At 35.8% G+C, this 16,807-nt stretch overlaps 1 protein-coding gene across 5 annotated transcripts in view; it reads right to left on the reverse strand.

Moving 5' to 3' along the window:
- Positions 1-144: 144 nt before the first annotated feature.
- The window catches only part of Pfk (ATP-dependent 6-phosphofructokinase), a 34,523-nt gene continuing 17,860 nt past the window's right edge, over positions 145-16,807 (reverse strand). For all 5 annotated transcript variants that reach the window (XM_072300855.1, XM_072300854.1, XM_019042584.2 and 2 more), the window contains exons 7-17: positions 16,050-16,238; positions 15,142-15,332; positions 14,849-14,936; positions 9,745-9,891; positions 9,041-9,199; positions 7,737-7,889; positions 7,217-7,316; positions 6,310-6,436; positions 5,462-5,559; positions 3,778-4,000; positions 145-3,000 (exon numbers count right to left, since the gene is read on the reverse strand). In XM_072300855.1, coding sequence (XP_072156956.1) covers positions 2,859-3,000; positions 3,778-4,000; positions 5,462-5,559; positions 6,310-6,436; positions 7,217-7,316; positions 7,737-7,889; positions 9,041-9,199; positions 9,745-9,891; positions 14,849-14,936; positions 15,142-15,332; positions 16,050-16,238 — 1,617 coding nt within the window. In that variant the 3' untranslated portion in view covers positions 145-2,858. The remainder of the gene's footprint in view (positions 3,001-3,777; positions 4,001-5,461; positions 5,560-6,309; positions 6,437-7,216; positions 7,317-7,736; positions 7,890-9,040; positions 9,200-9,744; positions 9,892-14,848; positions 14,937-15,141; positions 15,333-16,049; positions 16,239-16,807) is intronic.

A 16,807-nucleotide genomic window follows, 5' to 3' on the forward strand; every position in this document is an offset into this window, starting at 1 on the left:
CCGTTTCGCACTTTGGCCATCGATACATATTAGGACACATGAAGTCTGAAGTTTCACTGTCTAATGAGTCGCTGACCCTTCCTATTAATATCAACAAATTATACATGAGTTAAATTCTAAAATTCATCTCACAATGAACGGATAAACATTTTAGGTATTTATTCAGTTCAAACAAAATACAAAATGAAATAAGCATTACAAAAATTGTAAATGAAAATGATGCCATAGTGAAATGTTAAGGTAAAGTAAGTAAGAATGATGGATAGAATTAGCTGCATTGATTGCTGATGAGGTAAAGCTTAATCGTTAGACTTTTGGATCCACAGATTTTTCCTTCAGTGCAACCAGTGTGAACCTCGCAAATTTAAATTTGCTTCATTCTCACTGGAGTCTCAGCTTCTTTTAGGCCCCCCAAAACACTGTTATTAAAGTTTTATTGTTCTTATAATGCATGACCTTGCAACTGCATTCCCTTGACACCATAATGTTGCTAAATTTCCAAACTTATCAATATTTGATCAATTTTAAAGGTTAAGCGATCAATAGAGAATCAAAATTAGGAATAGTTGCTTCAAATAAACACAGTAAGTAAGTCTTCTCAGCATTAAATCAGTAATGTGCCATTGAAAAATTATGGGTGTCAGTCAATGCCTCAATAAAGTGAAATGCACTTGGTTCACTGTGATACTGCTTAATGCTGCCAGGCGTGATCCAAATTACAGAAAGAAATGAGAAAATTAATTTTCATAACAAACTTGTCAGGCAAAGACAATAAATTTCGAAAGATTCAGAATAATAAGCCCAAATAGATCCTGACAAGACTAACATGACTTGAGCTACGAATGAGTTGCAAACTGCAAGTAAGCAAAATACAGCTGTCCACAAATGATGTCAGGTTTGGAGGGGGAGGGGTAAAAATGTCAGAGATGTACTTAATGATGAAAGATGGGTGGAGGGTTAAGCTAAATCTGACATTAGGCTTAAATCGGAGCAAAGCTCTCTTCTTTCATACTTTTCTAATCGGAAACAGAGCGGAGCATTGATATTTTAAGAATAATATTCAGGGGGGAGTGCTTGACCCGAACCTGACATAATTTTTAGGCAGCTTCTTCACTGCCTGACATGAAAGGAGGGGGTAAACAAATATGGAAAAAAGTTAGTCTTTATTCATGGATGGCCCCAACAGTGAGGTCTTTGCTGAGGTTTTTTATCTCGATTATTAGTGGGAGCATCTTAGGTCTAACTTCCTCCTAGCATATTTGTTCAATTTTAAATTCATATGTTTGATTCTTGTAACAGTTCTTCGACAGACAAATGAAATGAAATTTACTCCGGAGATTTTGTCAATAGGAACATCCTACTTTACAATTATTTTTAGAAATGATACTGATTAAAAATAAAAAAGGTAAAAAAAAATTCATGAGGCAGTGTAATTTACCCCGACCCATTTTATTAGGCTAGAAATAGATCAGAAAAAAAGGAGAGGAAAAAAAAAAATAATTATCAATGATTAATAAATAAACTGATGAACCTATTGATAATGAAACTAGAAAAACACTACTTGTTGGTTCCGAAATTTCCGCTGGAATTATATTTTCTTCAAAAGTAAAGCAACGAGTATTTTTGCATGTAACTGATAGAAAATATTGTTTGATAAGCCAAGAAAAATCAACACTGTGAAGAGAAGGTTTTCCTGTATTAAAATAGAATGCAACAAGGCGTATGTAACTTTCCAAGTCTTGTAACTTACTGATACATGTTTTTCTAGTTTTGCCATCAATAGACAAAAATGAGCAACACATAAGAAAAAAATAGGGAAAACACTAAATAAAACGTTTCCTACTACTTTTTCAAAGCTGGATGAAAATTACTTATTGACTAAAGGACCAAATGATTCATAATCATTGAAAAATAAATATACGGTTCCACAAAATAAATTAAAATATAAAAAATCAAATAACAAAACATTTGAACTGAGAATGTGATTGGTTTATTTAATTGCTTTTCCCTTATTTAGATCAATTTTTCCCATGGAGAATATAGTACTAACAAATAAAAAATATTTGGTTTAAGATTCTGAGTACATTCAGAGTAAAAGGTGATGTTTATTAAGTTCCGATTCAATACATGTTCTGTTTCAAGTCACCGGAAAAAAATTACAAAAACAAGGCTCTTTAGTAAAATCTAACCACAGTGCCTTTGATTTGTAAATTGATCTATGGAAAACTCTGCCATGCTAGGGAAGAACGCTGTATAATAACCATCCAAAAGTTGCCAAATTTCTTCCGATAAAAATTTTATTTTTGAGGAAAAATATGCATATTTTTTCCTTGAAATTCTCGAATGTTTTAGATAAAATTGCGAAAAAATGCATTAAAACAATTGGAAGAGCAAATATTCAAAATTTTCCCTGTGAATTCATTTTTCATCAATTAAAAATGTGGTAACGTCTGAGGGCTTACACAACCTTTTTCCTCAGCAATGGAGTGCTATCAACAATTTACAGATGTATTTTGTTGTATCTCAGGACACATGGTTAATACATGAACGAAAGTAAATCAGTTATACTAATTAAAACTGAGTAGATTCATAATCCACTTGAAATGTTATTCTTATTGATAAAACATGTTATCATCTTTCAAAAATATAATTATAAAAAAACAAAATAGACTATTTTTAACTCAGAAACGAAACACAACTAGGATTTCTCTGAGAGACAGCGTAGGTACTTTGAGACAACGCAAAAGGAACGGTGTTAATGTATTGCAAAATATACAAACTATACAGATAAATCACTGGGTGTTAAACACAATAATTCTTACGGTAAACTTAACAACAGTGGGGAATATGGCAGGACTTTACACGACGAGAGGATCTGCTTCAGCTCCTTCCTCAACGGTCATATACATTCCTTCTTCCTCATATGCACTATCGTGCTTTGCAAGAATACGCAGAAGAGGTCGCAGTTTCAGCCACCACTGATGTTTTGGAATACGCTGACTGAAAACACAACAAATATAAGTGACATTGGGATTTTTGGAAATTTCATGTTTAAAATGAAACTATATATATATATAACCATATAATATAACAAAATAACCTGATCTGCTGAAATATAAGTGTTTAAATGAGAAATGCCGTCAGATAACATCACAAGGCAGCTCATTTTCTCACATTTATTAAATCTAATGTTCTCAAGTTTCCCATTTCAGACAAAAGTTATGAAAGATACTGCGAACTCAGCCCATTAAGCACTCTCAGAAGAGGCAATAAAATTTTTGGTTGCAAATTCTCCATTCTTATACGTTTTTCTTCTTCTTTTGACCGCCTCTCATCCATGTAATACATTAGAATGTAATCTCAGATGCTTCTCCGCGATAGCATTACAGAATACTTGATAAATGTATTAAGGAACAGAAAAGAAAAAAATGAAAAGGAGGAGTTAACCCTCTATGGCATAGTGTTACTTAATTGTAACAACGCATTTAATGTTTTTTAAAAAACCCAACTACTTTTCTGTGGCAAAATTTTACAAATTTCAATGAATTTTTTCTTCTTTTGAAAAATTTATTACCGACATTTTGAAATTCAGTGAAAAAATTTGGGACTCGAAGCTACGATATGGATTTTGGGCCTCCAGAATCCAAAACCGGAAATTAATTCATGCCATAGAGGGTTAAGGGCTCATTTAAAGGGATTGATCCACTAGATCGCAGAATCCAAGAATGGATGCTCTACTGCAATTAAACAAATTTTAACGATCAGAAAGAGACTTACTCAAAGTTGGTTTCCTTCTTTAAATCCATGAGAGGTGTAAAACAATACTGACGACGGACAACTCCCATCATTACAGCCGATTCATTCGTGTTGGCGTAAACGGTGCCGTCATCGCGAGCGTGAATCTTCAACTGACTGATAATCCAGTCGACTGCTTTAGCTGCTTGTTTGGTTCCCATGTTCCTATCAAACGGAGTCGGAGATCCACCTTGCTGCATGTGACCTAAAACAGTCAGAGAACCAATAAAATCCTGGTAATCATGGCAACCGAGAAGAATCCATGAATAAACATTAGTAAGTAGAGAGTTAGAAGGATACATTTAATAATATTTAAAGGGGACGGTAACCCTAAAATCGAAGATGAGATAGTATTGAACATTGAAGCGGAAGGTCTGAGAAGCAAAAGAATGAAAAATTCGCAAAATTCGGTAGAGATGTGAAAGATTGTAAGTCTGACTGGTGGCGTCATGCGCTCGGTGCGACTGCGGTTCACAAGCACACAACTCGTGGTCTGGCACCTTCGCTGTCTGGCGCCGCAAAGTCGCCTTGATAGTCACACCTAAGCAAAGAAAAAAGAGTCTGCCGGGAAGGAGCGAGACTGGGGCGAACTAATAACTTGTCGCGAAAACGCGTCCGCCACTTGACACCGGAGACAGAGTGCAGACTGCGAAATGCGAGATGGAGCTCATGATGTCACACGTTTAGCTAATTTTTCGCGATAGCAGCTCAACAAATGCAGATATTCGCAAACGGATTTCGGCATCGTTCAATGCACACTTTTCTTCGTCGATTCAACCAAACATGTTTTTAAGGTTGCCTTCCCCATTAAAGTGCTGTACTAACAAAACAGCACTTCAACATATTTAAATAGATAAATATAGACCTTGATTTATAGGGGTCACAAATTTTGGCAAGCTTGAGGAAAAGAGAGGAAAGGGGGTTACTTGAGCTTCACTGGCATTACTTTTCTTGAAGATTTCAAAATTCTCACGAATGGTTATCAAAAAGGATGATTCAACCTGCTATTTCTTTCGATGATATATTACTCATTTCACCAAATATACCAATTTCTGAGATACTTGATTTAAAGACATTATCGATACTTTGAAGTTGACCGTGCTTCGTGACATTTTTTTGAAGGTTAGGAATCGCTTGCTCCATCATTTCCCCAGCACAAAGGGTAGTCTTCTATCATGTTACTTTCATCTCAATGACATTTCTGAATGGCCATTGATTATAAAAATTTATATCTAATGCCAAGTAAAGGAGATTAACGAGACAGTTGTTTGGTCAAAGTATTATAATATTACCAAGAAAAGTCACGACAAAAATACCATTTCAGATAGGATGAAAAAAAACACCTCCCACAGTTTTTGAAGCGGGCAGAAACGAGAGTTTTTCAAGTGTATCAGTTCTATGGGACTAAACAAACAGACATGCAGGATAATAATGAACTGACTCGAAGCTTCAGCAGATTTGAAAGAGTCTCCAGCAGCAATGGCCATTGTAGAACTTATCAATATTTTAAAAAAGGTCTGCTGACAGCTTACCAGTAAGAATTAGTTTGAGCACCTCTATTCCTGGTCTTAAACTGGGACGAAAAGGGGCAATTTTAAAAATTAATAAGACACTTGAATTTTGGCCAAAAATCAATACTGAACATTGAATGTATATTAAATCTTACCTAAAACATTCATTCTAGCGCTGAAAAGCCCTTTGCCTTCTTCTGAATAGAGTCTATAGATGAAATCGGTGTTATAGTTATCGTTGCACTTTTCATTCCTAAAAATAATGATAGCCATGAAGTGTTGTAACAATGAGAGATAATGCCATATTGCCAAGAAAAATTTTGCAAAAATTAAAAATGTAAAATAGTGCTTGTGCGCACGATATAACTATAAATTTTTATGTATAGGTTCTTTTGTGCTTCTTATACTACAAAAATCTGAAAAGGGATGGTATTGATAAGATTGTTTGTTACACAGTACCATCGGCTATTTACAGGCAGTTTTTTTAGGGAAATAATTCAGTTAAAAATGATCCTTTAAATTTTGATTTTTACGACAGGAACTTCACTTGTAAACTTCTTCTTGAGGAAATGCAAAGAGAAAGCGAATTTCTTCTCCTCAACGAAAGATTAGGGGCCCACTGCTCTTCAGAGTAACCCTTGTAACTCTTGAAGGACATGCGCAATCTTTCTTATCGTTTTTCAAGAATAGGTTTTCTTCAATGAGAGTTCTGAAGAACCCCGAGATCAGAAAACATCTCGCCAGCTCCTGACTCAAAAAATCAGGGAAATCCTCACTGGCGACTATCTTAACAATCTAAAAACCATCGAAGCAAGTGAGAGAAAGAACTAACTCTTAAGGGAAGGACAAATCAAAAAAATTGTGTATCCTTCATTTCAATAAAGTCACAATTTTAACATTCAATTATAAAAGGGCCCAAGTTATACATAGATAAAAGAAATCAATGCTGAAGAATTTTTGGGTCTCGGCCCCTCTGTGAATTAACGTTTCAATTGATACACACCTTAATATAAGACCTCTCTGTACACCTTCAGCCATTTTGGATGCCATATGATATACATCTTGTTGAAGATCTTTAATGGAAAATTTTTCTTCATAAATATACGCAGCATCGGCACCACCAGCAAGTCCTTCAGGAGCAAGAAAAAGCAAAAGAACATTTTATAACTGTGACAAATCAATTTAAATATTCATGAAAAATTGGCTGACAATCATGAGTCATCTTTAGAGCGACCTCAAATCAGATCATTCATATTTTGTACAGCCTTAGAAACGAACATTAAGCCCTTTTCAAAGTTCCATCTTCCAAATTTATCCTCTTGTGCACAATCCCTCCTTGATATAATAGTTGATTATTGTTGGGTTTTTTTTTCTTCTTAGTACTGTTATCACCCACGAATGAATCAGTGAGATCGAAAACACACCAACTGGGTAACTCGAAAATGCTCAATTTTCATTAAAGACAGTTAATTACATAAAGGTCATTGAAGTTAGCGCATCTGTTCCAACTTGGACCTTTAAAATGTCCTTAAGTGCTTGTATTTTGGCACCAGGAATGTTTTTCTTCGACTGATTTCTTCATCTACTGTGCAATTTGTGTGTGTCTTGATTACTTTCATTTTTCCGAGTTGGTGTGTTTTTGTTCTCACTGATTCAAATATGACATATGTTTCCTGGTTTTCTACACATTACCTCTCAGATGATGCACCCATAATACATGCCCTGTTCCTTCTCTTATGAATTATGTATTGCTTGGCAGAAACCCTCTCCTCCTTTTTCCAAATATCATTTTGTATTTTCTTCTCTAAATTGAAAGCGACCCAAAAATCTTTCCCTGGCCATCTAATATAGCCATGAGCTTTGGTCCCCGATTTCAGATTTCACAGTTATATCCAGTTGGAAGAAATTACCTGCTACTGTTGCAAGATATCCGCAGTAGCCTCCCATGGTTTCAATGACAAAAACTCTCCGTTTGGTACCTTGGGCAGACTGCCTTATGCGATCACAAATCTGTTGACAGTAACAAACATTTCAAATTATTAATACATCCTAATGATTACTTCTGAATGTCGGAGGCTATCAGAAAAAAACAAAATTGATGTTTCGTTTACCGTTCAAAATTGCATTTGTTCATTGGCATGCCAGTTCTTAAGTAAGAGGAAAGGAGATCAATATAAAACGACCGGTTGGCAACAAAAATGGAAACTCGACAAAAGGTGTAAATTCAAAAGGAATTAATATTTTGCAGACCAGCTTTCTACCTTTGGAAAAATTCTTTCGACTCACTGCAGGCAAAATAAAATAAGCAGCTTTGATTTGACTGTTATCTTGGAAATTTTTCTTTAGCACTATCCATAGTTTGAGCTTATTGTAAGATTCATGGGTATAACTTTTTAATGTTATACCTATTAACTTTAAAAGAATAAATACCTCAGTGATTTCATTTAAAGCAGTATCACATCCAAGAGAAAATTCAGTTCCAGGAACATTATTACTAATGGTAGACGGAATAATAACAATAGGAATACAGAATTCAGGGAACTGTTCTCTGTTTTCGACCAGCTGAATTCCACCTTGATAAGCCTGCATGAAAAAAGAAAAATGAATTATCAGATTGGATTAAAATCGGTAAGGAAAAAGCTAGACTAAGCTAACTTACACCTTGCACTGATTAATTTTAGGAAAGAGAAATAAAGCACGTGATTTGACTTGTTTCAGGTAGTTTAGATAGAGAGAAGGAGTAAAACAAGAAAGTGCAAACTTTACTTACGACTGAAAGAAGTTATTCCACTTAAAATCCTTCAAAAATTTAGATGTATGTACTAATAAAGTCTCATGTATGTGTGTATGTATGTGCCTCTTATATGTAATGGAGAATATGTAGGTGTCTGAAATTTGGTGAATTTCATGTTTAAGATGAAACTATGAAAGGAAATAAGTACGAGAAAGTCCTTAGTTTCTGAAGTGAACAATTATTGGAGGAGATATGACAAAATAACTGAATCTGCTAAAATACATACATTCAAAGGTAAAATGCTGCCAGATGAAGTCACAAGGCAGTAAATTTTCTCACTTTTGAATCTATTTCTCTACAATTTTCCATGACAGAAAATATTGTTAATTTAGCTCATAAGGCACTTTCAGATGAAGCAATAAAGTTGTTTCTTGCAAGTTCTCCCTTTATGCGAGATATGTGACAGCTTTTGAGCTAGCTTCTACAAAACGTAAAAGATCAAAGGAAATAATTTGAGACAGATACGTTGCACCAAACTTGACACAGAACTCAAGATGGCCTGAGAATGAAATGTAAAGATTTCACTAGAATAAGCCTAACTACATCAGACGTTCTCCATGTCCTAGGGTAAATTCAAAAAGAATTACAAGGCATTAAGTTTCTCCGTTAAAAAAATAAAACATAGGAGAAATTTGGGCAATGTTAAATGCAGTTAGCCTGATTCTGGCTGAAATCCGTCAGAGTAACTCTCCATTTAGCTCTACCTGAAGTTTGCAAGGCTGCAGTTGTTCCGTGAGTGGATTTAAGGAACAAATTTCTTACAGGAATACTTGATTGCTAGGACATGAAGTCACTTTCAGAAACTTTTGAAAAATCTTAAAACCCAAGGGTTGTTGATTAGTCCATCAATTGTTAAGTTGTTTTCAAAAGTGCTATGAGAACACCTCGGAAGGCATCCTGAGGGACAGAATATTTGAGCACGAATATCATGAGCACTTACTTCAAAACCACCGATTATGAGAAGCGCTTGAATTTTGTATTCTTTCAACCTAGCGGCAATCTGAGGAAGTTTACCCTCAGGAAGGGTACGCTTCGTCCCTAGAATAGCACCACCTTGGCCAACCCAACCAGTTACATCCGACCACTGCATAATTTGAATCTGTGACAATTTTTAAAAAAAATTAATTGGTTAGAGTATGATGCTAATTTGAGCCCAACACTTGGGTGTGCAAAAGAGCTTGATGCAAACCCCAAAATTCCTTCAGATTTTTCATACATAGATTTCACATACTTGAGTCCTTTTCTTCCAAAATTTTTAGAACTCAAACAATTTTGGGGGAACGCAGGGAAGGAGTTAAGGTTGGAACCTTCATGCACCAATAGCTCCGAAAAGATATCAAAATTTGGTTTTTAATAAAACCAGTCTAAAATTACTTTTGAAAGTCTTAGAGGAAAAATACTGAGGTTCAATGTTTAGGCTGTGTTTTGTGTAATTTTTAATTTTATAAAACAAGGAATTTTGTTTACAACGATGAACAAAAAGATCACAATTTTTAAACTGGATCAAAACTGGTTTTTTGACTCATCTTATCCAGAATTTTTAACTGTGGGTTCTGAGAAAACAATTGGATTGGAAGTTACAAATAGTGTATTAGAAACCCAATAAAAAACGAAGTTGACCTAGATTTGATGTAAATTACTTACATTTCCAGCGACAAAACCTTCTACACCATCATGAATTCCGTAGACCGTGTCACCTCTATAAATACAATTTCTGACGAAAGATCGCACTGCTGCATTCATACCACACGCGGGAGCACCAATGTGCATTACTGCCAAGGTGTACCCTTCCTGTAAAAAAAAGAAGATAGAAACAGTTGAAAAAATAACAGACAAGGTAAAATTAAAAAAATGATGCGGAAAGAGGCAATTACAATGACCATTTCATCCGAGAGTTTCAAGAGAAAACAATCCGATTGACATGCAATGGATGCTAGGATAAAGCTAGTAGATTTTTACATGAATTTTGAAAAAATCCAAAGAAGAGAAAATTGGACAGAGGAAAAATTTCTAGATACATTAATCATTCATAAAAGAAAAAGAATAATGAAATTGAAAATCAAATGTACAGCTTAAAAATCCTTTGAACCTATCAGAATAATTAGCACACTATGTTGAATTTAGATAAACGCACATTTCCATTAAAATTCTTGAAAAAAATACTTATTTACAATGCTATAGGATTGCTAAAATATACTGCATAGGGATGCATACAATATTAGAGGAGGGCAATAACACTATTAACGATGACAAGTAAAAAGTGCTCGCAAGAAACACCTAAGTCTCCTTCCTACTCCATGGCTGCTTCAGTGTCCCGCTAATACACTGTTGCTAAATGCAGCTTGTATGATTTCGCCTGTGTATAATGCAAATGTGATTCTATGGTTACGCTCTAAACTTGTCTCTTGTTCTCTTCACTTACATACACACTCCTCTGATCTCCTATTTATTTGTTCTTATTTCCATCTCTTTGTCCCCTTGTCCCTACTCAGCTAATACATTGTTTGGCAATGGGACCTATCTGCGGAAATGCGAAGGAAAACCGTTCTATCTACATAAAGCCACCATTTTAGTAATCAAATTCCAATCTTCTGAGGGACTTGAGTAGGGTGCAGCTTCTTTCGGTCATGTTGGGGGGGGGGGGGGGATCTGCCCATATTGTTAAAAGAAAAAAAAAACTATCTTTCAAAAAGGCAACTATGGACCGATTGTGAACAAGATAATCAAACTTTCGACTTCGACTCATGGGGTCACGGCGCAACCAGTTTTCAGACGCAGCAACTATGTAGATTGCATTTTGACTAAAATGGTTTCATTGAATTAGAATTTTTAACAAAATTACAGAGCCATGCAAAACAAAGACACAGAATTGAAATCAATCAAATAGATTTAACTCTACGGAGGGTCATGCTCAAATCACTCCACAAAAGGACGGAGGTTCCTGGTAGTACCGAAGTCCTTTCAAAGGACGATACAAATGTGTTTTGGGAAATGAGGGAATTGTTCAGACATTAAACAAGATCTTCATGTAATTCGTGTACAATTCTTGATGAGTTTTTTGTTCTTTATAAATGGATACCATCTCCATAAAATTTTCACACATGAAGTTGCAGTGGCGTAACGGACTTCCGCTGGGCCCCCCCGCAAAATTTTTTCCAGCCCCCCCCCCCCCCCCCAATGTCGATAAAATTTCAAAATTATCCTCCCCTCCCGCCCTTCTCCCTCCCGCCCTTCTCCCTCCCGCTCTTCTCCCTCCCGCCCTTCTCCCTCCCTCGCTCCTTCCCGTCTTTCCTCTTATGGTCGGTGCCCGCAGCACGAAAATTTCTGTAAAAAACAGCCTTAACCACCAAAAAAATCAAAATGGCAGCAGCTTATATCTTTTTACCTTTAGGTATGGTATTTGCAGGATTTAGCCTATTTTTACGTTATATCCTTAGGTTGAATTTGACTCATTCCTCACCGTCCCGGATCCCGTACCCGATTAAATGGGACCACTAAAGGATTAACGATCTAAAGTGGGGCGGGGGCCCAGCCCAGACCCAAGGATCTTCAGGGGGGGCCAGGCCCAAGAATCAAAGGGCCTTGGGGCCATTAGATTCTTGGGCCTCCCCCCTCCCAAAGCCCGAAATACGAGAAGTGACAAAAAAAGAGAAAATTGTCTAGTAATCACTGAGTGGACATTGGAAAGCAGGGACCCTCCAGCAAACAAAAAGTTAGGAACAGTCCGAAAGAAGTATGAAAAACCCCGAGCTAACAATAAAAATCAGAGGAAGGAGCCCCATCTCTGTAAGTAGAGGCCAAAAGTTTGAAACCAAACTTGAGCATCAAAAAGAGAGAGAGAAAGAAAATCCCAGCGGCCGAGGGAGGGCCCCCTAGGCGCCTGGGCCCCCCTGCATAGCAGGGTCTGCGGGGGCGCCCGTTACGCCACTGTGAAGTTGCAACACTGTTGGGATTTAAGAAAATTTAAAACTTTTTTATTGTCCTGATGCCAAACATAAAACAAAACGATATTCTACAAATCGGTATCCAACACTGAATTGATCAATAAAATTATAGAAGCAAACCTAGACTGAGAGACAGTTTTCAAAAGCATTTTCTGATAGTTTGCCTCAGATAGGTTGAAAAGTTTCAATGCATTTTCTTCAATGTTCAGCACTATTCCTGCGTATTTTCCCCTGCAATCTATTTGTTCCTATTCTATTGTGAGGATTGATTTGCCTTGCTACATACGTATTCAACATTAGCATTTATCATGGCGAATGAAACAGCTGAATTGTTTGTTTAAAATAAAGGTGGTTTGTGATTCATTCATACAGATTAAAATTTGCTGTACCCCAAGCTTATGATGTAGGTGCTTCAGCGGTTAATAAAGTTTAAAAAATTACAGCAATTTGACAATTTTCGTAAAATATATCAAGACTGTAAAAGCAGCGAGCTTCCAATAAAACACAGTAAAATCACACATGTTAAGCTTTTTAAAAATGGGAGTTGGTTTTAAAAATCGTGAATTCATCTAGACTGATGATCAAAGGAAGTTTAAAATTAACAATCGATCAAGGGAACTGAAACACGATTGGTAGGATTTTTTTAAACGTACCTGTCCCCACAAAGTGTCTTGCTGGATGAAAGAAAAAAGAACAAAACAACCATTTTTAGAGGGAGATCATTTAAGTTGAAAACTATAAACTGGGTCAAGATAGTTCATCTGACGTTGTCTGAATAATGACGGAAGTAGTAATGGTGTTCAAAAATTTTTAACATAGATCTAAATTTAGGAATCTGGAATATAAGAAAAATTTTCGAGATCCATATCTACCGACAAAATTTGTATTAAGCGGCCAAATTAACGGAGAAGAACGCCTCAAGGAATATTTTGATAGACATAGAATTGGACCAGTTCCGGTCATTGTTTCCGGGTAAAGTAAAAGGTTACGACTTCGTCGATTTCCCTTTATCATTTTCATTCAATTACCACTGGAGGTGGTTCTTTAAAAAAAAATTATTTCACGAAATGCACCCAAGTAAACAAGGTTTCTAGTGGCTTGGTTGGCCATTTGAATTTCAACGGGCGAGAATAGGTAGGACAAAAATAGAATGATCTAGTTTACGGAGTCTTGCAAACAGGGGGGATATAGGGGAATGGGGATAAAGCGAAACTATTCTCTTAATAAGTAGTTTGACAATTTTTACCTTACTCTATGAGTGCAGATTATCCAGGAAAACAAAACAAAAGAAAAAGAAGAAATAAAAATTAGTAAGGGATAAGCCATTGACCTCCAAACAAGGTATGAACTTAAGCACTAAGCCCCACATTTCCTCTTCAAAATTTCATGGGAGGAATGAGCTACACAACATGGAAATCTGGAAATTGACTCCTAAAAAAGATGTAAGTGCTCACTATTAACAACGGTTGACGAAAAAAATACAATTGATGCTTTTCAAGTAATGTTTTCATTCTATCTGTTTTAAAATACTCGTTAATACCTCGTTCAGGGGTTGATTTCCAGACTAACTGCTGGGTGAATCGTTCTCTAGGAATGATTTTGAAGAGAAACCATGCGACTATTCTTCTAGTTCAAACCTTGTCTAATAGCTCACTTCATTACTACAAGCAAACTTTACCCTGCCATAAAAACAGTTCTATGTATAATGTCAAAGCAATGATTGAGGATAAAGTAATATGATACACAGAATTCTAAGGCAACTGAGAATCAAAGGAATCATCGGATTACTGATTATGGTCACATTTTAAGTAAGATGCAAAAAAATTGGATACATAGGGCTGCATGCTTATTATAGCGTTAAAATTTCTTCAAATTTAAATAAAGAGTAGACATGATAGTCTCAAAATGTCTAAATTTGTTTTCTGTATGAACACTGAGAAATTTGTTTTTGTAATTGATTAACCCTTGAGTTAATTCTTCCTGAACTGTTTCCTTGATAGCGAAGGGCCTCACCAAAAACGTATGGGCACCGGCAGGTAACCCATATTGATTTTCCTATTTCATGCAGTCAAATATTAAGGTGCGGGCTGTGCACAAAAATGTTTTACCACTTATAAAACATGTGAAATTTTCCTGTGATAGGTTAAAATGGAGGCGTCGATTATCTGCAGATACCTGTTGTATTTTCAGACAGAACACACATATTGTTGTCTTCTCCCATCCACTCTCTAGCATTGAAAGAAATCGCTTAGAAAAATTGACTTTTGCACAATGCTGTATTTTTGTACCTCCTTTCAAATGCAATGAAGATCAGAGCTTCGTCTATAACGATTCAAAAGTTACGGGCAAAAAATGATTACACTTCAATGCACCCCTGAAGCAGCTTTGTTACGTAGCATTGCACTTAAAAACAAGATTTTAAAAATTCAATGAGAATCCTATTGTCCTATCTGTTCCCATTCCTTTTCCTTGAGATCTATTTCTGTAGAATCATTACACAACATTAGAGAGATAAGTTGTTCCACTCTAGCAACTTAAAGAAAATTAGGAAATCTCCATTCATGATTATTTGCAAAATACAGTTTCGATCCGAGCAAAGTTGAGACTCCCATATTCATGGATGATTACTGTTTTTACAAAATTTTGGTTTTATGAATCAACAAGAGACAGTAACTTTTCCATCTCACAATCTTACTCTTCTATATTTAGGTCTTACAAAATTGAAGACAAAAAGTCATTTGTCGTAGAATTTCAAGACTTTAAAATTGGTATTTTTATGATGAAAATTGAGGTACTTCACTTACCAATCCACGACCCGATTCATCAAAGGCAGACCTCGGAGGTTTCAGTCGAGTCAACATCTTATAGGTTTCCAAATTCCTTGCAAAACTCCTGAAAAAACGAAATCAAGAGAATAAAATTATTTTCAGACAAATTAATCACAAAAAAACCACAGAAAATTTTAAATACATTCTATACATTTTACCCTTCTATCCTGTCTACAATACTTTAAGTCAATCTACGTAACTGATATGAATACCACAAAAAATAACATTTTTAACATTCAAGTCATGAATAAAAACAGAATAAAACTTGCCTGCCCCTCAATTTCACAGCGAGATCCCACTGCTTATCTGCCATAGCCTTAGCTACCGCTTTAGTTTTCTCGACACATTCCATTAAGGGTAGACGAACGGCTTGATTTCCATCCAAGGACACAACACACGCCTCTGTTTCAGGGGTTGCTTCCATTAATGCCATTACTGCCTCTGCACCCATTCGACATCCCTTCAGAGAAAAAATAATTTAAACACATGATACATTAGTCAGTAGAACTTGAGAAAAGAGTGAAGTGAAGTTAAAAGCTGAAGAGAGACAAAAAGATGGATAATCTTGCTCTTTTATAGGGGTGTTCAAACTGTCATTTGATCCATGGAGTGACACGGGTAAATTGGAACAAGTGATGTCAAAGGCAGAAAAGTATTTTTCTGTGCAAAGAGCATGGATTCAATGGATTTGAGACGGGGTATTATCAAACGCACCTCACTCTTTCTTTTGCAAAATCTGCACCAAATTCTTATCATATTATAGTGACTGCCAACCATGCCTACATAATTTTTAAAATTAATTTCAATTATTCTGTAAACAAGAAAAAAACACCAAGAATGTGGCCCGAACTGTAGGTAACAAGTTGATAAAATAGTGCAGGGTCCAGAATATTTTGTAGGGAGAGCAAGACAGGAAAATTCCGAAAAAAGTTTCAATCGGAGTAAAAAATTTGAGCTTACTTTAATGTTATGACCAACATAGTCCTGAGTAAAAATTAATAAGGAAATGATAAAGTGCAACTTTCGTTGGCACAGATTTTTGTTTCAATTTTTTCAAAGATATTGGTGGAGATATTGATCTGGCCTCATGAGATGAACAGGCAAAAACAGCTAATTTCACCACAATAAAAATTTTAAAGAGAATTGATCATTTTGCTGAGTGGCAATTATGACGTACCAGGACTCGATCGAAAGCTGAAGGGCTACCTCCTCTTTGTACATGACCTAGAACTGTTATCCGAGTGTCTTGCTTTAAATTATCTACGACGACTTGTCTCACTTTTTCTGCAGTAATTGGTTGACCTTCTCGATCTATGGCTCCTTCAGCAACAATGATGATGTTCAATCGCTGACCAGCTGTTCTCTCCTGCACAAGAGAGGAAAAAGCATGAAATCAATCTCAACCTGCTTCTCAAATACTGATTTATAAGTTAAAGAGTAAAATCAAACTGAGGTTATCTGGCATAAAAGTGAGGCTTCATAATGAATCATGAGAGAGAAATCATGTGGTGATTTTTAAAGTGTAGATAGAACAGAGCACAATTTAAAAAGATACGTTGAAGGTTTAAGAAATAATCATTATTTTCATGGCTTTTAAAATCAGGAACACTTAACTGGCCTAGTCTTTAAAATACATGGATACGTCTCACTAACAATAAATTTTGACATGTTAATCTCTATCTATAAAAATTATTGTCAGACTATAATTGTTTATTAAATTTTCAGGGATGGAATATCTTTTTTCACCAATCCCCACGATTGCTTTGAACTTTCCAACAGCTTCTATATAAGTAAATCTATGACACCTGTTTACAAAAACAAAAATTATCCTTTTCTCATGAGACGGAGGAACCAGGGTCACAAGATTTGGCTGTTGCCGCAAGATTGATGGAAATGAGATCTTAGGTTGAGATCAACAACCATTATTTTCTTCAC

This window comes from Bemisia tabaci, chromosome 5 (genome assembly GCF_918797505.1).
Source record: "Bemisia tabaci chromosome 5, PGI_BMITA_v3".
Taxonomy (NCBI): Eukaryota; Metazoa; Arthropoda; class Insecta; order Hemiptera; family Aleyrodidae; genus Bemisia; species Bemisia tabaci.